Consider the following 26,739-nt stretch of genomic DNA (forward strand, 5'->3'; position numbering starts at 1 on the left):
AAGACAGAGGTCAATGTGCTTCTCCAAGGCATCCTGTGCTGTACAGCCCCAGCTTAGGATGTCCCCATGCTGCCCCAGCAGATCCCAAGGAAGGGTGGCACTGAGCCCAGCATTCGGAGCATGGCATGGTGGAGATGGAGCAGAGAGGCAGCTGAGAATGGGAGAAGCAAGGAGAAATTTGTATTACAAATAGGGACGTGAAAAGGGGTGGAGGAGGCCTGTCAAAATGTAAATGTACGATTTGCATAATTGGGCAGCCAGGATTAAACAAAGCACAGAGAAGGATAAGGATTACAGGGAGGGAAAGTGAAGGGAAATGAGAGCTGCACAGAGAGAAAACACTGCTGGTAGATATAAATCTGTGATAAGCAAGAGTAAAAGGAGAAGTTGGAGTGCTGAAAGGCAGTGGAAGCACAGGGAGCTGAGGTGAGCGGTGGTGTGTGTTACTAATCCAGGGTGTATCTGAGCTAGTTAGGAGGTGTGCAAATGGATTTTACAGGAGCTTGAAATCAAAGAGGAGTGTCAGCTGGGCATTCAGCATCCCCTTCTGTAGTAACCTTGGGAGCCTGGATCACTGCTACCCAACAGCCAAACACAGCGCTCCTCAGCAGTGCCTTCAGACCCCATCCATAATTCATGTTGCCTTTGATGAATGGGTCATTCTCCACCAGGATATTGGTCAGAATCACCCAAGTGGTGACTCTGGCAGCCTCCTTGCTGTCTGCTGCCCTGAGACAAGCATGGCAGCAGTGGCTGCTGATGGGCTCTGCTTGGCTTTCCCCAGGAGCTCTGCTCACTGAGCTGGCTGGGTCCAGTACAGTTCTTTAGTTCTGAAATTCCTCCTTTCAAACCATGTAGACCAAGAGCCCTTCCTGTATGCCCTGCAGCCACCCTACAGGTCTTCTCCATATGAAGCTCCTAGGGTTTCAATGGACTTGTCTCCTTCCAGTTAGTTTTCTCATACAAAAGATGGCTGTGGCCAAGCTGGGTTCAGAGCCACATTCTACACAAAGCCATTAATAGAGGCAAGTATGTAATACTCTTTGTAAGGCTTGTGTCGTGCTAACGCTGAAGGGCAGGAGCTGCATTGTACTCACTGCTGTGCAAATGTAAAACATAAAGAGCATTCTCTGCTCCAGAAAACTTGTGTCTGCTGAGACAGAACGAGAGCAAGGAAGCGTAACCAGGCTATGGAATTGGGCTGTGGCATGGCCATGCAACAAGGTGCCCTGCAAGGGCAGCCTCTGCTCAACTCTGGCAGCTGCAACAGGGACAGTCAGGGTTGTTAAGCTCTGGAATAGGCTCCCCAGGGAGGTGGCTGAGTCACCATCCCTGGATGTGTTTAAAAACCTGGATGTGGTGCTTAGGGACATGATTCAGGAGGGTTGTTAGAGTTAGGGTAGTTTGATAGGTCGTGGTTGGACTCAATGATCTTCACGGTCTTTTCTATGATTCTGTGATTCTATGGTGTTTTATTAATGTGACATAGATCACCAGTTTATTTTCTTTACTGCTGGAACACAACTAGCCAAAGTGACTTTTTACTCTGAGAAATGGGGAAGCTGTTGGTGGAGATAAGTGTTTAGAGAGAGGTTTGCTCATGTATTGTGTCTGAAGTGCAAAGGAGTCTTCCTCTTCAGTGTGTCCCTTGTTGGCCTGTTCTCTAACAACCTAAATGTGCATTCAAGAAAAATAAAGCTGCTCTTTAAAGGGTGATGGAAGATGTAGAAGGGAATTGCTTTTTCTAATCTCAAAAACATGGGATACAGCTCCTGTCTGGTTTTACTAGAAGTGTAACAGCAGTCACACCAAGGGGCTGGGAGTGACCCAATGAGCAAAACCTTCTATGCGTGGCATGGGGACCACCACCAGGAGCCAGAGCTACCTGGGCCGAGCTAACTATTACCTCTGCAGTGACCTCCCAGCAGGTCAGTGCTTCCCCAGAGTGGTTACAGCTTCCAGTGTCCAAACTCTTCCTGTGATCTGAGGTTTGTACACACAGATGTTTCCCCTGGGCTCTAGCAATCCAGCCAAACTACCCACATCTCCATCCTTCGACAGCCATGCAGGAAATGCATTCAACTGAGCTCTCCCAGTCTACTTGAAGGGATAAGCCAGGTGAAAGCTGAACACAGGAAAACGTGGATCCAGCCACAGAGAGACTGAGTGCTAACAAAGAACAACACCACAAAGCTTTGCATGTTCAGGTTGTAAATCTCTTCCTGTCACAGCTACTCAAGGCTCATGTTTTACATAGTGTCAGATTTGACTTGTTCTTCAGCTATCGTGGAATGTTTCAAACATAGGAGGGCCTGAACTTCTAATAAAATAATAACAGACTGCCTATTACTGCAAAGCAGAGCATAAGGGGAGAGAGGAGTGGAGGAAGGGATGAAGAGGAGGAAACAAAACCCTGTCCAACTCTGGCATGCTTCATGGACCATTTTTCCTTTTGTCTACAGGCAGCAGCATTGCCAATTAAGTGAAGCAACTGGAGAACTTGAGGTTGAAAATCTGTGGAACTGAAAGGGAGATATTCCAGAATTTTGTGTCATTTTACTGCTTGTGATTTCCCTAAGTACATCACCTCACTACATTTTGAAAATACTCTCTTCTTTCACAGCTTAATTAATCTTGCACTCTCAGGGGTTGTAATTTTGATTGCTTAAATTGTACAGTGATGTGCTTAGAAGTGATTTTAGGGGTTGCTGTATGGCCACCATCTCTTGACTTTTATGCCTTCATTGTTGATCACATAAATAAAGGACCAGTCTTGCCTGCCCCTACATTCTGTTTGCTCCAAGGCTGGTCATTTTCTCTGCAATTTCTTTGGTTTATTTCCATTGCTACGGTATTTCTAAGCTCTAGAAAACTCAGCTTGGCTCATTAGGAGCCTCCAGCTCTTTAGAACAGCAAAATTCCTTTGCCAGTTCATTACAGAAGTGTTGAGAGCTGTTGTTGCATTCCAGTGTTCTCCATATTATGACAAACTGAGGTGTACGACCGCGTTCTTACTAGTGAAGTTATTCGGATTTGCTGAGAGATAAAATTGGGCAGAAGGGTCTTTACTGATGTGGAAAAAAAAAAAAAAAAAAGAAAAAAAAAAGATAAATCAGCCAGCAGACTTCCTTGTGTCACAAATACGTTGTTGTAAAACCCTAGTCTAGCCATCTACCTTATTTATAGATTACTTTTTTGAAAAACAGTCCTGGAAAATTATGGTTTATATGGAAAGCAACGTCCGAAGCTTGAATTTCTGGAGGAGCTTCCTGGCAGAATGTAGCATCTGACAGTGACTGTAAGAGTTGAAATGAAAGAAATTGAAAAAGCACAACAACTCACTCTGTTTCACTTTTGTGATACAGATCCTCAGTGTGCTTCCCCTCCACACTGCAGACTGAGATGCACGTGGTGCTGAGAACAGCTGTTAACTCTCATCTGTATGATGAACACAGCATATCCTCCCCAAACTTGCACCTTGCACTGCAAACACAAAATCAATTTTCTGAGAGCTAACCGAGGTAAATAAACTTCGTACAAGTTTTAAAAATTGGTCTTCTAAAAAAGAAAAAGAATTAAGGAGAACCCTCGAAACGGCGATGTCCACATTTCCTAAAATCAAGGCAATAATCAGAAATGACAGGGCTGATTACTGAAAACCATTAGAGAACAGTTTGTGAGAGGATGTGATCTGTATCCCACATAGGCTTTTTAAACTGGTTTTCAAAACCCTGAAGGCTAATGCCTTTATTATTATTATTTAAAAGCTGAGATTACCAAATAGCCACTTGTCTTCGGCTGCTTTACAAATACCATCAGACAACAAAGGCTGGAGGTAGGAGCAGATGATATCCTTCTCATCAAAATCATGAACTCATTGAAACTGGATGCTTCCTTTTTTCAGTGAAAATTATCAGAATGACGATTGTTCAACAGAAGGATCAAATTATGATTATAAAGAGCTCAAAACCAGACTGTCCAGTGTTTGCTCTGCGTGCTGTGCAGCATGTAAAATCTTCCCAGCTGCTATCCTGGGAAGAGGAGGCACATTTCCCCCAGTTATGGTCCTGTGTGCAAGCTGTACCTGAGAAGAACACCAAATGCCCTTTGGTCAGCTGGGAGGCACCACACAGCACAGCTGCCATGCCTGCCCTTCTGAACTGCCCTTTATGCTGGAGACAGAGAACTAATGGGTGTCCAAAGAGTCCCACAGCCACAGAAACGCTCCGTGCTGATCCCAAAGCCTGAAGACAGTCATGTCCTTTCTCTGTTGAGATGCACCCACAAATACTGTGGCCACCAGATGCAGCGACACACACATTTTGTATCCCTGACATTTGCACTTCCCTTTACATCAGTGTATTAACAATATGAAAGGGGATAAAGCTTTCTGCTAAAATCCTCACGTACACTCAGCAGTGTGATGGATAAGGCTCTGACCTTTGAGTCTGTGAACTTGCTTAAAGACCAGAGAGGAGTTATCAAAGGAACTCCCATGCTCTATTTGTATGTTTTGATTTATTTGAAAGGAGGTCCCACTGCTCAGCTGCAGGAATACCACTTGTGTGACCCAAGCAAAAGCTAAAGAAGAAAAATTGGTGGGAGTTCTGTTCAGCTGATAAGAGTCTGAGGCTCTGTATGTTTAAGCACAGAGACATGCACGTATTAAATAACACCACAGGAAGAAAAGAATGGAAACCACTGACACGCAAGTGTGTGAAATGCGAAAAGCAGAAAATAAAATTGTAAGATCAATAAAATGGGAAATGAAAAGCGAGTTGAGGATAAACCAACAGCAAATAGAAAACAACAAGAAAAAGAAACTCCAACAGTTGACAAATTGGGATCTTGACAAGATAATGTTGTCTGGCTGGCGAGTCATGTTGTGATTTTACAGTTGGCTGAAATAATAAAGCCCTATTAAGTTAAGATGTTCAGAAAAAAAAACATGTTTAATACTTTAAGTGTGCCTAGCACTTCCAGAGAGTGGCTTGGTGTGGCATTCCCAGAGCTGTTCTGCATGTATGGTATCAGCCATCAGCTCACAGGGGAGCTGGGTGGCTGCTATGGGGCTGGGACAGGGCTCTACAGCAGTTCTGTGAAAGACATCTTCCAAAGCTGGCCCAGGATCAATGCTGTGTTGTAATTTTCTGAGGCATGCTGTAGAAGATTATATTCAGAAATGGATGTGGAACAGTGTGAGTGCAAGCTCCTGAGGATAACAGGGCAGGAGGCTTCATGGTGTTCCTATGGGAGGTAAGGTGCTTTATCTGCCATAATTGGATGGCCTTTCCCACAAGACTGTTTATGTGCTTGATGCACAGCAGATAGGATGCTGCAGGCTCTGCAGTGCTGCCATGGAGCCCAGGGGATGGGGAAATCCTGGCTCTGCATGGTGCATGTCCATTTTCCCCTCCTTCTCCCTACAGAAATCTGTGGTAGTTGTTTTTAACTAGGAAATTTATTTCTTTTTAAATCAGAAATTTCGTTCTGTGAAAAAAAGTATTTTAAAAAAGCATTAAATTAAAGCTGCATTGGGAAGTGGAAGAACACTAATTATAGCAAGTGGCACAGAGAAGAGAAGAAAAGGTGAAATCAGGAGATTATATTTTAAGTGGCAAGAATACTGATAGGAAAAGAAGATGAAAATAAGGTACACCAGATTAGTAAAATCATAAAACAACCTCTTTGTAACCACACTGTTCCTCCAATGAATCCTGCTGCTGCTTATTTATTTAATTATTTGGTGTTCTGCCTCATTTGTCAGTAGGTTACATTCCTGGAAGCTTTATTGCTAGATAATCTCTGCCTGAATGGAGGCAAGGAAAATAGAAAGAAGTAATGACCAACGGGATACACAGGTGAAAATAACCGGAGCGAAAACCCTGAGTGATTATGGCTAGCGAGGCTTTGAGATGGTGTCTTAAACTCACCTTTGAGTTCTGGAAGCCTATTAAAATTCCCATCATTTCTATCCAAATCCTGCAGCTGACTTTGAAGGCCTCTGCCCACCGTAGCATTCTGTGCCTGAGGCATCCTGTCCTCGTACCACAGCAGCCCTGGCTCACAACTTGTTGCAATCCTTGTTTCCACGGATGGTCTGAGTGCAGCTCAGATGACCAGGGCAGTTTGCACACTGCCATTCATGAGGCATGCCAGGGCCAGGAAATGGATCACAAAGCTCTCTGTGGCACTTGTTCCGGATCCTATATTCTTGCTGCAAATGAAAGGCAAAGTGAACAATGCAGATGAATTTAGGAGGAGCAGACTCAGGCTTTTACTAAGGATCCAGTGAAAAAAAGCATAGGTCCTTCCCTGGAAAGCACCAAGTGCTGTCTGCGTGAGGCTTCTTGGCTCTGCACAGATCCACCCTAATCTTAGGAAGGACCCCACGTGAAGCTTATTAAATTGGAGGGGTTTTCTGCTTTGACTTCACTGGGATGGTCTTCAGCATGCTAAATGGGTTAGGCCATAAACAAAATGTGGATGGAGATCATGGAAATGATGAACAAAAGACAGGATACTACAGACCGGCTTCTCTACCGAAACACAGTGTCTGAACTCAGCCTTTTCTCATGAATGAGTAATGAAGTGGCCATGTTTTATTAGCTTTACTTAAAATTGTCTACTCATTGAACAACCCTTTGAGCCTTTTAGCACTCCTGCAATTTGCTGCTGCAGTCATTTCTTTTTTTGTCCTTTTCAAGATACAGTAGCAGATCTGATCTCAGTGTTTCAGTAATTGTCTGAGTTAATGTGTGTGGTGAATAATTTGATTCTGTGAGATGAATACTAGGTGTACATATATCTCATACAAGTTCGCTCCATGAAGATCTTATGGGGTAGGCATGCTCATTAATTGCAAGGCTGTGGATTTATTAAGCATTTTTCTCCCTAGCTTTGTTTATTCGCTATCCATTTCTGTGGTCCCACTGGAACCTCAGAGCCAGGAGGAGCCCATCAGATCTCCAAAGGGCTCTGTGCAAGTGTCAATTAAGCCAGGTTTGGGCCAGCAGCTTTCCTAGAAGATGTGTGGTTCTGTCACCATCACAAACACGTGTGAACCCAGCAGCTCCTTCTGCTGAAAAGAGGAGCACACTCACTAACAACATGGGTATGTTTCTTTTTAGTCCTCATGGGTTCTGTCCATGCAGGCCAGTGCCTCGACGGGAGCTGTGCCCGCACTACAGCTATAACACTTGCTGTAGGCAGAAATGATTTCTGAAATAATGACCCCTTTAGTAAAACTCTGAGTTGACCAATGCTGACACAAATCACTTGCCTGCAATGCCATTTGTTCTGGCACTGTTGTAACCCTGACGTTTTGGGGCAGAGCAGAATTTACAACAACCTGCAGAAACTGGTTAGCATTGTTATTTAAAGCCAGGCAGTGTTTCAGTTTTATTGTTAATATCAGGGGGAAATGTTACTTGCAAGGCTGTGCTTTGATTTTTCTGCATCTCCTGAAGCAACGTGCTCACAGAAGAATTCACAGCCCTCTCAAATTGCATATTACAACGATGACTTATTCCACAATCCGTTTTGAGCATAGCTGAAAAGTGTATTTAATACTGCTGTGTTGTTTCTATCTTTTTCTGTATAAAGTTAGTGCTTGATTTTATGTGCCATCCTCAGCCAGTACATATTTGCATAGCTCTGTTGACATCAATAGTGCTATATTGATTCATGCTGCTTGTATCTGCCTCATTATTATTTTTATTTGTTGTTGTTTTTCAAGGAGCTTGATGTATTTTCAAAATCGTGGAAGATAAAAAAGGATTGTCTTCTCTGAACCAAATATATACAGTGTCTGCTGGTGGGATGCTTTAGGTTGGGGCAAGTAAACAGATAAGTGAGACAGACATAGCAGCATAACTCAGTAAATACCGGGGCTGTTTGTAATCCATCTGTAGGATATATCAGATATGTAAGTTGGGATTCCTAAAGGCACCTTGAATTTCCAGTTATCACTAATAGATACAAGGATTTGGTGCTCCCTGAAGCAGGGCTGCCAGTCATGATTTATCGTTTAGAAACAAACCAACTTGCCGTCACAGAGGCGACCAATGCGCCCATCTCTCCAAACTGCAGTGTAAAGTCCAGAGCTCGGGAAAAAGATACAAAGGGGAGCAGGTGGAGGAGCAGAAAGATTTGTTTTTACAAAATAAAGAGACGAGTGGCACTGAAAATACGTCCATTTCTCTCTGAAGAGAATATTTTAAAAACATAAGGGAGATGATGCCGCTTCACTTTTTGGGCAGCTGCCATAGTGCATCTTGCAGGATGGTGAGAAAATGCTTCCATGCCTTATCTCACTCATTTACTTGTGAGCAGGCCACTGGGTCTGAGGGCAGGAAGAGGTGAAAAACGTCTGGAAAAACACCACACATCACAGAGGGAAGGGTTTTACTGCCCTTAGCAGGTACAGGATACTCCAAACCTGCCGAGGATGATCAAAACCCTTTGCTCGAATATCGGGGCACTCATGTAAAGAGAAGCTCTTCCTTGGCACTTGCACAGACCTATGATCAAGTATTTGCCGTCCTAGAGATTATCCTACAAGCAAGATAACCCCACCTTATCTGCTGTCACCTCTCAGATGAAATCTGGAATGTATCAGCACCCGACCCAGCCTGGAAAGGACAATCCTCCCCTGATGGCATGGCCTCCGTGGCACTGCAGGTGCTGCAGGGCTCCCCCTGCGCTGGACTCTGCACAGGGAGCTTTAAGCTACTTCCCAGGTCCAGTGCATGAAGTGTTAAAGGGAGAGAAATTGCATACCACTTCCCCTTCTGCTTTTAGGAGCTTTCCATCAATTCTCCTTCTCTCTCTCTCTCTCTCTTCTTTTTTTTCTTTCTTTTTTTTTTTTTTCCTGCACTGCACTTCAGATGGAAGCATCTGGATCGAAGAGAATTATCTCTTAACAACAACTTGGGTTGTAGTACATTTCAAAGACTCAGGTTTTATTAGTCACAGAAGACCTTGTAAAAGTTTGCTTGGGATCATTTTTAACAGCAACCAATAATCCTGGCCCATCAGCCAATGAAAGTCAGCCCAAGCCCTCCCCCAGCTCCCACACAGATGTGTCTTACAGACACATACAGCTATTTTGGAGAAGCAGAAATGACGTTTAAGCCAAGCTGCAGGTTTTAGCCACAGTAGCTTACACGAATACGGACCTAATTTTTTTCTGGAAGCTACCTGAGCACACTTGACTCTGGGTTGGCATAACACTGCTTGGAGCAGACAGTAATTACATCTGACTTCCCAGCGTGCCTCTGTCCTCAGTCTGCATAGGGCTGGAGGAGACGTGGTCATGCTCTAAGCTCAGACCCTGCTCCTGCACGTTCCTGGTCAGATGATGATTCAGATGATTTCCATAGAAGTATTAACACAATACATCCCCCCTTTCGTCTGCAGCAGCTGAAAAAACAGGTAGATTAAAAAGCAGCATTCCCTGCCCTGCTAAGTGCTTTAGTATCCAGTGTCATGTTCAGTCTGCTCAACCAAGAGTCACCTCCAGCAGTTTGTTAGTAATAAGGAAAGATAATATACAGGGGAAAAGAGGCAGAGGATGACAAATTGATTCTGGGGACGTGGGATGCCATAATTCTTATAAAACTACAAGGAAAGCTGAGCACATTCAACAGCTTTCACAATCAAGGCACTCCATTAGGCGCCAAAGCTCAGATTTAGGAACCGCAGCTCCTCGAGTAGCAAGATTTGGGCCAATGTGCCCAATTCTGCTCTCCACAGAGTGACTTCAACAGAACAATTTCTTGTTTTCATCAGTAGAATCATGCTGATAAATGCTAGTAAAATATAGCACATCTCCTCATCCATTTCTGATGAATAAAGATATTGCAGTTGCCCTTTTCTAGTGCCAGAAAAAAATGGTGGAAAGGTATGAACTACAGAAATGCAAACCTGAGCTGTCATTAAAAATCAATTTTCATGACAAATTTAATTCATATTTCATAGAGAGCTGTGTAATATCAATAAAAATGTTTTAATAATTGCTATGCTGGCATACAGTACAGTGTAAGACGTAAAGAGATATAAATTTTTTATAATTTAGAAGATGTGGAACAAAACACTTTTTTAGGAGAAATCTTTTCTAGGGGAGAGAAATTAATGTTGAAGGAGGATGTAATTTATTAGGAATTCCACTTCAACCCCCTTTACAAAAACTGCTCTGAAATTAAAACTTGGAGGGATTGGGTTTCTAATTTATTCCTAGAGTTGAAGGCCAGAGAGGACCAGGATCAGGTAGTCTGACCTCCTGGATAACCTGGGCTATTGAATTTCACACAGTTCTTCCACTCTGTAACCTGTGTCAGGCCAAAACATGCTTTTACTTCAGCATTGGTTTAAAGTGCTGGAAATCCACATTCTGGTGTTTCTTTCACATGCTTTTTGGCTGGGGGAGAGAAGGAGAAATTGAACTTGGTGAGATTGCTGTGATGTACCAGCAGAACTGCTATAGCATGCAATAGCACAATCTGGACTTGGCACCGTGGAAACACGATTTGTCTTTTCTGGTAATAAAGGCTGACTGATTTTCAGAGAAGATACACTTAATGAATAATTGTGATTGTTTACAATTAAACACTGGTTCCAAATTTCCTCAAAATACATCTGACATTTTAGATTAGATATTCAACAAACTAGGAGTGCAGCACCTAAGCTTCCAGGATCCTCTACCCACGGTGAACCAATCTGTGATATCACCATTTATCACTACACCTTCCAGACTCACCGTCAGTACAGCATTTGTTTTATCCAAATGATTCTGAATCACGTTTCCAAACGAGGCATCCTGAACCCCAGGGACACCTGCTTTGCTCCCTGCATTGGATGGATGCAGCCATTTGTGAACATTGATGCGATAGGACAAGGAATCTTGAGCAATTAGAGGCACAGGTTTAGTCAGCTTCTACTGGGTGCTTATTAGCAAATCCCAACGAAGCAGCAAGATCCAATTTTAAGGGTTTCAGACAAAAACAAACATCCAAAACCTTCTGTGTTCATCTGGCCATGCATGATGAAAACGCACAGCTTTATTGCTCACGACTCCCAAACTCTGCAGGGCCCAAGTTCTCACCTGCTATAAATCTGGGCAGATCCATCTGAGTCAATAGATTGAGATCAAAAATCTGATCTCGTTCCTGCTCTGATTTGTTTTTCCTACTAACAGTAATGATCTTTTTCACGTCATAATTTTATTTTAACCAATTAGGAAAATGAGACATGCAGATTAAAATGATTTTTCTTTTTTGTTCTGGGAAAGCTTGTACTTCTGCTGATGCCATCCATCTATTTTTTTCTTCAATTCCCAGATTTCCCAAGTTATGAGTGATTTTTAAGAAATAGCCATCGATTACGTAATGATTTTTACTAGATACAAAAATCCAAACCCCATCTCTGGGCTAGCTGGTCTATCTACCAATGCTTTCATGCAGTAGCTCATGATTGATAAGCCCAGTATTGATAGGGATGGTTGTAACACTGTTCTTATTCCCTGGTGAGAACAGCAGAGATTTAGAAGAGTTATTCAGATATTTCCTGTCTTGACCACTGCTGCCAGGAGGATGAGACTCTGGCAACTGCATCAGATGAACTGCTGCTCATCTCCTTCAATCTCTCACCTCTTGCTTTGCTTCATAAACCGCTTGTGTTCCGAGGCATTAAAATGCACACCTCCCTCAACCTCTGTGTAACCAATACAGTTGTTACTCTGAAAGTTCCTCATGTCCCTGACCCCAGAGCTGCCCAGCAGCATCCAGTTCCACCATTTTGGTTAGTGCAGTTATTTGTGAAAGGAACCTGTTGTCTGCGTACTTTCTCCTGATGTTCTGGAAACTCATTTGTTTCAGTGTTGCCTTCATCCTTATTCTTGAACTACTTTGTTTCTTTCTAAGGGCCATGAGTTTTTCTTGTTGGTTCACTTTGGATGCTTCCTTAACTTTCTGTTTCAAAACACCTTCTAGGAAAATACCTTTCCAAATGCCCAGTTCAGTATTTTGTCACCAACCTAAATTACCCGCCCTTATAAGCAAAATGTATATAAGCAAAACAGTTTAGAGTAAAATTGTTTCTGTTTCATGGAACTGTTTCCCATTCCTCTGCCATCCACACAACCACCCTGGCTTTTATTTTGTACTGCAGCTTTGGTTCTCATTATTTCTTATTCTCATAAATGCACTGTGAGAGCAGGGTTCAAACAATAACAAAATGCCTTTTTTCCCCTTATTTCTCTTTTCTTTTCTTTCTTTTTTTTTTTGTGCATTCCCAGATCAAACTCCCAAAATAAGTCACCATCTACACGGCATGCATTCTGCTAGTTCAGACTACCTGTCTCCTAAAAGATGCTATCCCCAGAAAAATGTATTTGCCTCTGCTGTTTTAAATCTCTAAATCTCACTACCAAAGCAGAGTGCAAATTACTCTTGCTAGAAGCAAAGTTCTTGCCATTTCCTCAAGCAACAAATTACCTCCTGATTTTCATGTTATTTCAAAATACCCTTCTCAGATAGGCATGCCAGCGGCTAGTCCTGACAAAACCCCTTTTAGTGTTATTACAGTGCAGATTTTATTTTGCTCCACTTCACAATGGCGATGTAGAAATTGCAACTGTTGCTTTTGGTTTGTATTAACATTTCTTTCTTCATTGTTCAGCAGCAAAAAGACCATGAAGTTTTTGGTGTCTGCCTCAGATCAGAAGATTATAGATCTGTTAGTGCACATTCAACCAGTGCCCTTTCTGAGGGTGTTAACCTAACAGCTACAAATACCCAGTTGAGTACACTGGTTGTTAACCTCAAAAATAGTGACTCAGCAAGGTACTGCCTTCAGCTTGCAAGACACACAAAGCTGTTTTCTCATGCCAGATGCCAGGCAAGACGTATTTCTAGAGGAAAAGCTTACAGGCAGCCTAAGAACAAATGTGCATGGAGGTATGCAGCATCACTGCTGGTAAGATCACTTGAAATGCTCAGCTGGACGCAAGAGCACACTGGAGAGAGACCTTCCTGAGCATCTGTCTGAGGTTTTGTGTAATAATAAGGTCTACTTGCCCTCTCTCCCGAATCAATTAAGGTTGATGGAAACGCTCCTGCTGATGTTAGATCAGATCCAAAAAAAAAAAAGGATAATTTGCCCATGCAAAGAAGATGACCAGTGTTTTTTAATGTTTGATGTTTCTCAGAAGAAAAAAGTTCTGCACTGGAGGATGAGTTAGATGGATTGCTTTTCATCTTCTTTTTTTTTGTTTGTTTTTTCAGCAGACATGCAAATCTAAGGATTTGTTTCTACAAAGAATGTAAAATAAATCGCATATCGTTTCTGTTTTCCATACGTGCATTCAGAAAGAAAACAGACTGAGCAGACTTTCAGCCGTGCAATGAACGTCAGCAGAAACACATCCGACTACAGGTCTCTTAAGTCACTTTAATGGTGATGGATGTGCAGGAAACTATAATCAATTACACTGCCCTGAAAATTGCATAGTTATTTTCCAAAAAGCCCAACAGGTAACAGTTGTTTGATACAGTACAGCTCAATATTTCTCAGAAGACAGAGACCTTGTAATATTTGAGCTTGCCTGTATAAACAAATTGTTTCAGTTTAACAATACCTGTATAGCTTCTATATAGTCAGATTATATAGATCTGGCAGGCAACTACAAGTGAGACAGAAGAACCCGAAGCGAGGTAGGGAAATGTAGCTGTTGAATAGAAAGAAATCTGAATAGAGAGATCTAGGGTCAGATCTAGGAGGTGATGTTCTCCAGCTCGATATTTGAGAATGTTTAAAAACTAGCCATGTGCCTCTGCAGTGAGCAGTGTGGCCTTCTGTAAGGTACACACTCCTACGTGATCAGATTACCGATGGCTTTGTACTTCTTTCTGGTTCACACCCATATGCAGCAGCTTAAAAGTCACTGCATAGCATGTGGTCGATGTGTGGAAAGAGGTGGCAAAGACTTCTTTTGTCTTTTGGAAAGAGAAACTATATCTGATTCCCATTACTTCATGCAATGGGTTAATACTCTTATTAAAACATATTAAGAATATTGCTTGATCAGAGTAGCTTAAGTGTTTGGGAACAAAGTAAACAACACATTATGCAATCGAGCACAGCATCATCCCTTGAGAGTCAGAGCAGCCCAGAGGGAGACTGCTGGAAAAACACTCCCAGCCCATGTGTTGCTCTTTGTGGCCCTACTGGATATCTCCGCAGAGGAATGATTAGCACCTACAGCAGGCAGCAAGAGGCAGACTGAGCAGCCCCTGACAAGCTTCTTGTAGAGATCGATTATTAAATAATTTCCCTTTCTCAGTTTTTCCCCACCTTTATTTTCCAAACTGCAACATCAGCCTGCTGATCTCATGGAGAGAAGGAAACAAAAGCCGTGCTTTCTGAGCTTCTCCCCTGTCTGAAGCACACACCAGATCAGTTCTTCTCATGTTGCTCCTGCTTGCTCTTCCTTGCTCGTTTATTCTTTTCCTTTCCTAGAAAACATCCTGATCCTCCCAAATCACAGAAACAGAATACCCTGAGTTGGAATAATCCATAAGGATCATAGAATCTTAGAATGGCCTGGGTTGAAAAGGACCACAATGACCACCTAGTTTCAATCCCCTGCTGTGTGCAGGGTCACCAACCAGATCAGGTTGCCCAGAGCCACATCCAGCGTGGTTCTGAATGGCTCCAGGGATGGGGCATCCACAACCTCCTTGGGCAACCTGTTCCAGTGCCTCACCACCCTCTGAGTGAAAAACTTCCTCCCAATATATAACCTAAACCTCTCCTGTCTCAGTTTAAGACCGTTCCCCCTTGTCCTATCACTATCCCTTCTCATAGACAGCCGCTCCCCTTCCTGTTTATATGCTTCCTTCAAGTACTGGAGGGATGATTTAGACCAACTCCTGGCTCTGTACAGGGCCACCTAAAACCCAAACCTGACGTCTGAGAACACTGCCCAAATGCTCCCTGAACTCGAGTGAGTTTGGTGCCGTGACCACTTCCCTGGAGAGCCTCTTCCACTGCTTAACCATCCTGTGGTGCAGAACCTTTTTCCGGACTCCCGTCACAGCTTCACATCATTCCCTCACTTGTCACAAGAGAGCAGATCAGCACCTGCCCCTCCAATCCCCCTTGTGTCCCTGCTCTCAGGGTCAGACTCGAGAGCTGTACACACTTTCCTCCCTCTGCTCTTTTCTCTCAGCCTACTGCTCTGGACAGGAGGCAGAGAAGCAGCAGGTGGGAAGGGCAACCACAACAAGCCCGGTTTATTGGACCTGCAATCCTTTCAAACCCTGAGGGGAGGTGGGCAATACAGGGCTGTGGGACAGAAGGGGCTGTGGGTCTGAGGGCCAGCACAGCAGTGCAGAGGCCATGTCGGAGCACTGCCCCAGAAGAAGGCACAAGTAGATGCTGTCCTCGTGGTGTGGCACGAAAGCCACCATGAAATGCAACCTTTAATTCAAAAGCTTTGTTCCTGGATTTTGGCGAGAAGCAGAACCTTGAGCTGCGGGCAGCCCTGGAAGCGTGAGGCGAGAAGGGACAGGCACAGCACCCAGCCCTGACGGGCGAGCACCTGACGTACAGGTGGGAAAGGCAGAGCGAGGCCAGAAGACGACGGGACAGCACAAACTGAGGAGAAAGTTGGCGGTAAGAGATGAGCAGGGCTCGGGGAAGGCTGCGGGGCGGCAGGGCGGGAAACGAGCAACCGCGAGGAGAGGGGCCGCGGCGGGAAGAGAGGGAGCGGGGAGCGGGGACCGCGAGCCGCCCACCCTCCCACCGCCGAGTGCGCAGGCCCTGCGCGCATGCCCGCAACTTATTTCGCGCGGCCGGGGCGCTGCATTTCACGCGGCGCCGAGCGGTGGAGAGGGGAAGCGGGCGGGGCGGCGGCGACGCCACGTGACCGGCGCGGGCGCGGGGCCGGGCGGCCGCTGGGGGCCACCACTGCCATCCGCCCCGCGCCGTGCGCGGCCGTGCGGCTCCCGGCGGCTGCTGCCTCCGCCGGGCCGGGGGGGCCCGCAGCCGGGGCGAGGCGAGGGCGGCGGCGGAAAGCACAACCCCGCTGGTGCCGTCCCCGCTGGAGCGTATTTGAGCCTCATCAGCACCTCTGTTATTTTTTTTTTTTTTTCCTTTTTTTTTTTTTTTTTTTTTTCTTCCTATTCTTCTGCTTCTCGTGGTTATTTTTGGGGAGGGGGCCGCCGCCTCTCCGCTCGGATTTATTGTCACCAGCCCCCCCTCCTTTCCTTCTCTCCCCCGTCCCCTTCTCCGCCACAATTAATCCGATGAATTTACCGTGATTGATCCGTATTAATAGCCGGGGTGGGTGGGCGTGTTTTGCTGCTTTTTCTCTTATTTCCCCCCACCTCTCTTTTTTATTGTTTGGTTCTGGGTTCGGAGGGGCCGGGCCGGGTTCCCAGTTCCGCGTCCCTCCCCGGTCGGTGCCTTGAGAACATCGCATCTGGACGCCGCGATCATTGTGCGAGCGGAGATAAAGAGCGGAGCGGGGGCGGCCGCACCCCCGCGCAGCGCCGCGCACCCGCAGATTTATTTATTATTTTTTAAAAATATTTTTATTATTTCCCCCCCCCCCCCCACCCCCTCCTTGGAACTTCTTTTAGTTGGGGAAGGAAAGGAAGAAAGGAAATAAATTTTGTGCAAGGAAATACTCTCAGCTCCCTCCTTCCAGCGGGTCTCTCCTTTCTTTATTTCTTCCCCCCTCCCATCTTTTCTGCTTTTTTCCCCTCTTTCGGCGATCCGCGCCCTCCCAGCCCCGATCAAAGCATTCCGCTATTCTGATTTATTGCCTGCTCGGTGAGGCTGCTTTTTTTTTTTTCCGCTTTTTTTTTTTTTTTTTTTTTTCTTTCTCTCGCTGCTTTTTTTTTTTTTTTTTTTTTTTTTTTTTTTTTTTTACAAAGGCGACCTGAGATCAGCCATTACTTTCCTTGGCTCGCTCGTAGGAATCTCTTACATTTGGTGCTTTGCCGCTGGTGGTGGTGGAACCGCGCTCGGATTCTTTCATCCCCCCCCACCCCCTTTCCGCCCTCTCCTCCCTCCTTCCCTCGCTCCCTCCCTCCCTCCCCCGTTATTCCGCCGGGGGAGAGCCGGATTTGTGCCCGCGGTGGGGCGGGGGGGGACGAGAGCGAGAGGGAGAGCCGCCGAGAGACATGGATGGCCCGACGCGATGCAACGGGCTTCGGAAGAAGCGGCGATCGCGGTCCCAGCGCGACCGGGAGCGGCGAGCCCAGGGCGGGCGGCGCGGCGCTGCCGCCGGAGGGGCTCCCGGCCCCGGGGCCGCCCCGGCGCTCTCCTCCTCGGGCTCCGAGAAGGAAGACAATGGGCCCCCACCGCCGTCCCGGCCGCGGCCCCCCCGGAGGAAGCGGCGGGAGTCGTCCTCGGCCGAAGAGGACATTATCGACGGTTTCGCGATGTCCAGCTTCGTCACTTTCGAGGCGCTGGAGGTAGGAGCGGCGCTGCTTTGTGTGCGCCTCATTGTGTGCGGGGGCAGCCGCGGGGGGGCCCCCGCCCCGACGCCGCTGCCGCCGTCGCCTCCGCCGCCGCGGCCCCCGCCCGCTCCCCCGGGCCGAGGTCCGTTCCCCCGCCGCCTCCTTCCCCCCCCCTCCCCCCCATCGCCTCCGCTCCGGCATCGGGGCTCCGCACTGCCCGCTCCCCGCCCGCCCCCCGCGGACACCTGCAGCGCGGCGGCCGCTCCAGGCGGAGGCTGAGGCGGCGGATCGGGGCTCCCCCCCCTCCCTCCCCCCCCCGCTTCGTTCCCCGTTCAAACTTTTCTCTCCGGGTGTCCCGGGGCGTACCCCCCCTCCCCCCACCTTCTCCTCCCCCTCGTGTCCGGCCTGTCACCGGCGGGTCGGTGCTTCCCCGCGGAGGGGCAGCGCCCGGTCTCGGCCTGCCCGGCCCCGGCCACCGTGGGCAGCCCGGGTGTGCGGCGGGGTGAAGGGCTTTGTTGTGCGGAACTTCTGCCTGGGAGAAGTTTGTGCGGTGAAAGGCGGATTGATTTGGGTTTACGTGCTCTGGAATCGCAACTGGAACAATTATGAACTGTCAAAATAAATGCGAAGATGAAGCTGATTGTTTAACAAAAAAATGTGTGTTGCTCTGAAGCTGTTTCAATATTTAGCCAGGAAGGCTTGCTGGCATTTTCTGGTGTGGTTTTCTTTTCTCTTTGTTCTTTTCTGAATTATTATTTATTTCTTGGAGCCAGAGTTTGTCCTTGGTTACACCTGCATCAACCCAGAGCGGTGTCTGGGAAAGAGCTCGCTGTGCTGTGATGGAAGGGTTGTGCCCTCTGGACCCCTGCACCCGGCCCATGGTGGTGTGATGGACGTGTGGGCAGTGCTTCAGCTCTGCTTCCCACCTGGGCTCCTGTCTGTGGGTGCCATGCTCCAGCCAAGGGAGCGGTGTGTATTTGTCAGCAAGAGTGGGATTTGCAAGCAGAGGTTTTGGACAAATTCCTGTTTTTTCCTCCCAACAAAGCCCCAGTTCGTGTCGTTATGGGGTTTTATGGGAATATGGACCGGAGAATTTGGCCGACTTGGTTTTTGGAGGGGAAGTGGAGAGCAAGTTTTATGGTCAGAGCTTGGTTGGATGTTTTAGAAGATCTCCTGACTGTGTTTCACTTATGTATTTTTTTATTTATTTTCCACTTGAACTCTGACTAATTGCTCTTTTTGCAAAGCCAGGAGTGGCTCCTGCGTGCATCCGTCCCACCGCAATCCCATATCGCTAAAAAGGAGTGCAGAAACATTACCCAGTTCTGCCAGCTAATATCACGTTCGGATAAAACAATAGCTCGCACACTGAGACTTGACATACTTTTAATGTTCATGTGATAGGTGGCACATTTTGACCTAATGATTTCATGCTGCGTTGAGAAATAATGTCACAAAATCGTTGTTAGGTGCTTCTCCCTGCAGCTCCGTGTATGTGTTGAAGAAGTTGTTTCCGAGGATCAGAGGGAGATGAAGGTGTCTCAGGCAGAAGCCCAGTGGCAGGAGTTGCAATGTGCTGAATTGCTCGCTGTGGTTTCAGCATCGAGGAGGAGGTTGGGTTGCTATAGGAGCTGTGTCCCAGTGCTGGTGGGATGCTCAGGTTTGCGTGTCAACTCGTGCTGGAGGCAGGAAGCCCTGGTGCTGTGGAGAGGCGTCCTGGTGTGTGTGTGCCTCGTGCTTTGCATCTGCTTTGGGCTCTTTGGATGCTTTTCCACAGGTTCTGGAGGACTTTTGTGCCCCGCGCATGATCAGATTGCCCTAGTGCTTTGTGTTGGACTTCAGCTTGTCCCCAGGCTTAGCATGGCTGAGTGTGCTGAGACAGAGGGTGTTTTGGCTGCTCTATGAAGAGCAGTGGGTGGAACTGGTGTACACCTCTGGGAGAACTGAACCTGCGTGCAGGGGTAGGCTGGCACAGGAGGGGCTGCGGGCACGGGACTGAGCTCTGTGCTGATGAGGACATCTGTGCAGCAGGAGGTGTGGGACTCTTACGAATGCTGTGAATGAGAACAAGGATTTCCATGTGGCTTCATTTTGCCTTTCCTGAATGCTTTATGTTGGGGTGACGGGAAAAGCCCGAACTGTGCCAAGTGCCGGGCTGTGAGGCTCATGGACAGTGAGGAGACACAGGTGCTGTACAAGAAGGTGCATCTGATGTCTGTTGTGGTTCCACCAGGAATCATTGTGTCTGTTAACACACCAGTAATGAGTACACTGATAAAAGTTCCCATCCTTTGAAGCAAAATTATCTTTTTAACCGGCTCCCGCTGCTGGAGCTGTGTTCCTGTCCAGGTGTCAGCAGCCCGTGCTGCTGGGGCCCGAGTTGCTCGGTGTGGCACAGAGGCCTCCCGCTTCTGGTTATCTTTCTCTGGGCTTGGCACAGCCTGTGCCTCCATCTGTAATGTCTGCGTGGGGAGCACTGGGGAAAAGTAGAAGGGAGTGAAGACACTGGGCTCTCACTGTTGATTTTTGGTTGTTTTCTAGGAGCGACAGTTGAGGAAATCCAGTGTTGTTGGTGATTGTGGCCGGTCCAGCCCTCGCGTGGCCTTGTCAGGCTCTGAAGGAGCGCTGGGTGCTGTAGGCAGCACCAGGGCACCCATAGCCTTCTGCAGCCACTGTGCTGTGCTGAACGAGCAGCCCTGCAGCTTGGCCTGGATCTGTGAGCAGCCTTGCGGCGTGTTTCGCTCTGTGTTGGTTCCTGGCCTTGTCAAATCTCTCAGCCTGTAAGAAGTGCCTGTGCTTGGTGTGATGGTGTGATGGTGTCCTGTCAGCCCAACAGCACAGCATTCCCAAACCCCTGTGGATGCGGGTTTGCTGCCATGTTCACCTCCCTCTGTGCCCTGGCAGCAGGCCGACGTGACAGGGCTGTTGGCACGCAGTGGTGAAGATGGTTTACGTGATGAGAAATGAAATCTGACCTGAATGTTAAGATAGCTTAAAGCCTGGGAAGTACTTCGTGTTTCCTGAGTCAGCTCTGGCCATCCCCACAGAGTAAGCACTTGGTTTCAGGTTTTCTGAGAGCTGAGGAAGGTAATGAGTTTTTTCTGCGGATGTTTGTTTAGCTTCAGCTTGGGCAGTTTGTCTGACAAGCCTGAAATGAGACACGGATATCTATAAAGCCCTCGCTCGTGGGGCAGAGAGGGGTGAGCTTGTGTTTAAAGGGGACTTTTGTTTCGTAAGAGTGACACAGTCCCTTGCCATGTGCACACTGAGCTGATTTCTGTTCAGCATTTTGAGACCGTGCTAAATTATTGTCAGGTAAAGCCCAATATAATTAATTACAAATGAGAAATGCTGACAAATATTTGTCAAGGAGCTGTTTAATGAGCTTCGTATTTAGTGTCAGATGATTCCATCCACTGAGTGTAAATAATTTTTTAGCAATTGTTCTTCTGAGTTGGTGTGATCGAGGCAGATGTTAGCTATGGCAGTTCTATCAGATGGATAAAATAATACAGGACTAGATGGAGTCAAGCTGAATAGCTGATGGGGCTTTTAAATAGAGACACTGCTGGTGCACAAACAAAACGTGGAAATAGCAGGAAGGTTTTGAAGATACTGTGGTCTAAACAGTGTGTCTGTACTGTGTATACAGACAGTGTAAGACCATATATGCTCCTGAAGGCAGGAGTTTGCTTTGATGCCCATTGCTGTGCACAGCCCACTGGAATCACTCATGGACTGTCTCTGTGACAGTAGGAGGTTGGGGCTGGACACCAGCATGATGACTTGCAGAGATATTTCTTCTCGGATCATTCCGTTCACATCAGCCTTCAGCTGGCATGATTAACCTGTTTACTTAAATTCTCTGAGATTTCAACAGTTTGTTCTGCCTTGTCTCTATCCTTTCATATTTCAAGAGGAATTTGATCCACATGCCTTACTGCAGCAGCATCATAACATCAGATGTTTGCTCAGTGCTGTCAGCAAATCTTGGTAGCCCTCCTTGTATTTGTTGACTGCTCAGATGTGTCTGTGTTTGTCCTGCTCTCTGTTTGCACATTCAAGTCTTCAGATTTAGTCCAGCAGAGAAGAGAAGGTAATAACTAAATGAAGATATCTGTGGATGGCGAGTGGCGTTAGGTCTGGTGTGACACAGGGATATCATACAAAGCAATGTGTTTATTATTTTCACTGTGTGCTTAGAGGAAGCAGTAAATTGACCTGAGATCAAATTTTGAGATAACCTTGACAGAGCAGCTACATCTCTTGATGAAAACCCTCTGCGACCAGAGCTGAAGCATCTGCAACCAGAACTGAAACTGGGGCTGATAACAGCGGGATGTGCGTTCCACCAGAGGAACCTCTTGGGTAATTTTGGAAAGCTGCATTGCTGTAATTTGGGCATGTGAATAAAAGCTTGATGCTTCTTTGGGAAGCTGGACACCCCCGGCTCCCCCTGACTCACAGGCGGATGGAGAGCTGATGCGGTCTCTTTGCAGAATGACAGAGGATTGCTATCTTTGTGTAAGTATTCTTTTAAACTCTTGAAGGTAACAAAGAAACTAAGGTGGGGATTTTTCCCTTTCCCATGGGTGGTAGCAGGAGACACAATGGCCGTGAGTTAAAGAAGTAAGAGTTTAAACTATACGGACAATTTCTTTAGATAGACACGATTCAAGTAGTCTCTGCTGGCCCCGCTCTTTAAGATTAACATTAATGGGAATTATACCACATATCAATAGGACAAAAGACACTCTTATCCTTTTTTTATCTTGGCATCTTTTTTTTTTTTTTTTTTTTTTCCCCAGCTATTTGCTTGGGAAAGTAAGCCCTTTCTCATTAAATATCTCTCGTCTCTGCTGGGACAAGGGAGTGTAAAAAAAAATAGGTTTCTAAAGTAAGGGTAAAGGATCAGGAACTTGGTAGAGAAAGGCAAAAAAAAAAAAAAAAAAAAAAAAATCAGCAGAAAGACATCAAGGGGCTGAGTAATTGAAAGATTGAGTTACAATGCTGAGATCAATAGAGACATATTGGCAACTGGATGGGAACACGGTGAACCAAAGGGAGATGTTGTTCCTTGAGGCTGCAGGTGGGATCTGTGTATGCAGATGTGCCCTGGTAGAGCCTGCACTGCCAGGGGGAACGCTCAGCACAACGTGCCCCTGCTTAAACAGCAACACACCTGGTGTCTGCTCAGCTAGGAGGGAGGCAGGCGGATTCCTCACTGGATCAGGTGGCCCTTTTCCCCCTGTTTCTCTGTTGCTATGCTTCCATTATTTTAAAGGACTGTTTCTATCAGTTTGAGTGAAGACCCTACTGCATTACACCGGGGGTCTGACCTGCAGCTTCGTAATTATCTGCAGCTAAATTAGAAGTTCAATCTTTGTTCTCAGCAACAATAAGTTGAGTCAGATAGGTTTTAAAAATAGCCCAAGCTCAAGTTTAGCAAGTCTCAAACGCAATTAATAAAAGGGTAATGGAATTAGGAAGTTGTGGGCTGAGATGTGGCATTTTTAACTCTGACTTTCCCTTGACTTGAGTTGCGGCGTTCTGCTGAGGCTGTGTCACGCTGGTTCTGCCAGGAAAACGGCTTGCTCTGTTTCCCTGTGTTCCTGTACATCATCCTTATGGCTTATCAGTTCAGTATCTGTGTTCTTCTCGGGTTTGGCTGCGTGTGTGCCACAAATTACCAGCTGCGTGCATTCCTTGTGCAGTCAGTTTGTTGTCATTTTGAGTGGATGCCAAGCCATGGCGAAGACCACTTCAGAACATCATAGTCCTCTAAACTCCTTTGTTGTAAAACGGATATTATGAAAATCCACTCCGTAAGTAATGAGAAATGCCTGATGCAGGTAGGGATTTGTTTTGCTGTAACAAGAGAACGTGAGGTGGCAAATTGTTGGAGCCCTGGCTCAGCTCTGCTCTTCTCTTTGCCTTTAAGTAGTGCGTTACCTTAATATCTTGAGATTTTTCTTCTTGTATCTTGGCAACACCGCAGCTGAAGTTTGCACGCTGATGTGCTGGAGGAGGAGAAGGCTTTAACCAAAGGGGTAAATCTTCAGTCTGGTAAATGCTGTAGGGAGGGCTTTGGTTCTGCACCCTGCCCACAGTGGTGTACAAGTCAGCAGAAAAAGCACGATATTCCCTGGCGCTGTGTGTATTTGTGGCTTTTTCCCTGTCAGGTGTAATGTGATGGTGTTGCATGGCATACACTGTGTGTGGATTTCCTGGGATTTTGTTTGGTGCACATCCTGGTCCTCCTGGTTCCAGAATCCATCTGGTCAGACAGACGTGGTGGGTGTGCAGAGGTGTGCTAATATCTGATGTATCTGAGCGTGGGTTGTGCACTGCTGAGTGATGCACGGATAGGATGAATACCCCATGTCCAAATGGGAGTAGTTGCTTCCCGGCCAAGCAGAAGATTGATTTCATGTTCAGAAGTGATCTCTGTTACTCAGTCTTGCACATGTTTGCCTGCTTCACAAAGTGGAAGTTGCTTCTCCTCTAGAACCAGCGCTTCTATAAATTGCATCTTCTTGTGATTTTATTCGGTAGCAAAAGGGAATTGTTGGCTCAGGAATAAAACTACCATCAACCTGTCTCTTCCATCCGTGAGCCCAGGGGGTGCCTGGTATAAAAAGAGGTGTCCAGGGGTGGCTGGAGGCTCTGCTGCTGGCCTGGCTCCTGGCAGCCTTCCTCATCTTCCTCTGGGCTTCTGCACACCCACCTGCCTGTACTGCACCTCTCTGGAGGGTGCTGGGAGCATCCTTTGGGGGTCTATGTAAGAGGTGTGGGAAGGTGTGCACATCTGGCCAGCTGTGCCCAGCAGGCAGCGAAAGTGGCTGTGACCTCAGAGGAGAACCGCGGTGAGGAGGCGAAGGAAGAAGTGCTGCTGTTGGGGATGATTTGTGTTGCAACTCAGTTAGTGTTGTGGGTTTTAATGCACATCAAGGGCACTTTGACCTTTGAATGGAATCTTTGGTGTGAAATTGGGGCTTTTGTCCTTTCTTTTCTTCTCTTAAAGAAATTCAAAATAAATACTGAAAATCAAAACCGTCTGTTTGGAGGGGACCGAATTGCCTCCCTTTGTTTTATGTGATTTGGATATTACCAAACGATTAAAAGTCCTAGTAATTTTTACTGCCTGGCTATTGTGCTTATGGGCAGGGGCTCTTTCGTCATTAGTCACTTTAACTATGGAAAAAAATAATAAAAATGCAATTAATGTAGCTCAGCAGCTGAGTCGGCTGGAGCCTTTTTTTTCCTTTTTTTTTTTTTTTTTTAATTCAAAAAAAGTAAATTTTAATGAGTCCTGGGATCAGAAAGATACATCTGGTGGATGGACCTGCCAAGTTTTCAACCTCAGAATGTGTGTTGAAAAACTCAGTGAATTATGTAGCTACAAAAGTGGATCTTTGCATGTTTATAAGACCTCAGTGCAATCTCCCTATATTTGCCTAATGACAAACAGACGTTCTCACAGAGTTGCAACCCAGAAGGACACGCATATGCTGAAAGGGCTCTGTGAGCTGATAGTGTTTGCATCAGAATGCTGTTAGCAAGGGGATTGTAGCAGATTCATTAAATTAAACAAATAAGATACGTACGTCTTGGTCTTGGATGAAAGGAAATAGAATGAAGAGAATGGGGAAGGGGGAGAGGCGAGGAAGCACTGAAACTTTAAATGTACATGACGTGTGGGCTGCCATAGTGTGCCTCCACTGCTGAACCAGAAAATGTATAACAACTGTTTGTCATGTGTGTGTATTTATAGCCATTCACGTAATGAGGAAGTTTCATGAGGTTGTAATAACATATCAAGATGGATGTAATTAAAAGAGAAGCAAATTGACACCTCTAGATTAAAGGCAAACTCTAAACTAATACACCTGTACGCTGTCACTTATGTATTAGTTGTCTGGGGCAGCCTGCCAGATATGCAAATAAAAAGGCATTGGCACATTTCCTTGGATGTGTGGTTGTGAAAAGCCAACTATTTAATTCTACCTGGCCCTGCTCAGGTTTGTTGCGACAGCGGGGTTCATTAGTTGGGTGTCGCTGGTGCTTTGTGGCTGGAAGGGGGAAAATGGTGCGGAGGGTTGGGGGAAGGAGTGTGAATATGGTGTGGGTGGGCAGAGAGGAATGGTCTTTGGGTGGCATCTCACCTTAGGAAAGGTGTCTGTGCACTGCTGTGGGTCTCTCTGTACTCACTGACAAACTCCTGAGTGTTTGAGCTCAGGTAAACGTTTCTGGAAGCTGTGCTGGTTTTGGTTCTCTCGGTCACTTCTTCTCAGTAAGGAAATATATCTGAAATATAAGCATATGTTTTAGGGACATTGAAGCAACACAAATTGTATGTGAAATGGCAATGAAGCATCTTAGCAATTTCGTATAAATAGCGTTTTTTCAGCTTGTTCTCTTTGCAGAAACCCAGCATTTCTCCAGCAGTGCTTGGACACCGGCGTGCAGAATTTCAGCCCGCAGTCACTGGTTTTACTCAGAATTAATTTTCCTGGAGTTCTTCGAGGTAGTCTGCATTAGTGCTGATGTGAGATGGTGTGTTGGGCATGGAGCAGCACGGGGATGATTTGCATTGTTAGCTGCAGGCAGGTGAATGGAAGTGCCAGGCTCTCCTTGGGGTAATTCCGTGCTGCAGAGGTGGCTGCACAGTGCAGCTGTGCTCCGGTGCTGCCTGCACTGACGATGCAGTGGACATGCTTTGCTGCTGAATCAGTCTCCTTTTTCAATGCATCTGGACGTTAAGAGTTCAACCATATGATGTAGCGTGGCTTCTAAGTGGTTTCAAATGGTCGCATTTTTGTCTTCAGTGCTTCAACAACTTTTCTTCCACCTTTAATCTTTCATGAGCAGAAGCTTCAAAAGATAATTAGTAAAACATGCTTTTATCTGCATTTATCTGAAAACATGATTAATTTTTTAGCTGCAATTACAGCAATCATTTCAAGTTTCCTCTATATTAATGAGTAAAGGGATTTTTTTGTGTGTGTGTGCCTAACTAGGGCTCTATTGGCCGGGTTGGAAGGTACGTTTATGAGCGTGCTTTTTGTTTTCATTGCTGGGGATTGAATTTCCGGTGCCAGGAAGTAATATTTCACATGGATTAAAGTCTTTGAAATGCTCTTGCCCAGCTTCCCCGGATCATTTTGAGGAGCTGACAATAATGGGAACGGCAGCAGGCGCTTTGTGAGGCCCTGCTGCTGGCTCGCTGCTTGTTGCACGCGTGCTGCATGGTATGTCCTCTTGGCATTGC

General features: G+C 46.2%; 1 protein-coding gene across 5 annotated transcripts in view; it reads left to right on the forward strand.

Moving 5' to 3' along the window:
- The first annotated feature begins 17,119 nt into the window (after positions 1–17,119).
- The window catches only part of AUTS2 (activator of transcription and developmental regulator AUTS2), a 658,144-nt gene continuing 648,524 nt past the window's right edge, over positions 17,120–26,739 (forward strand). For 2 of the 5 annotated variants that reach the window (XM_052688467.1, XM_052688465.1), the window contains exon 1: positions 17,120–17,483. In XM_052688467.1, coding sequence (XP_052544427.1) covers positions 17,190–17,483 — 294 coding nt within the window. In that variant the 5' untranslated portion in view covers positions 17,120–17,189. The remainder of the gene's footprint in view (positions 17,484–26,739) is intronic. The other 3 variants (XM_052688464.1, XM_052688468.1, XM_052688466.1) reach the window with 2 other exon arrangements.

This window comes from Tympanuchus pallidicinctus, unplaced genomic scaffold, assembly GCF_026119805.1.
Source record: "Tympanuchus pallidicinctus isolate F22 unplaced genomic scaffold, pur_lepc_1.0 scaffold24, whole genome shotgun sequence".
Taxonomy (NCBI): Eukaryota; Metazoa; Chordata; class Aves; order Galliformes; family Phasianidae; genus Tympanuchus; species Tympanuchus pallidicinctus.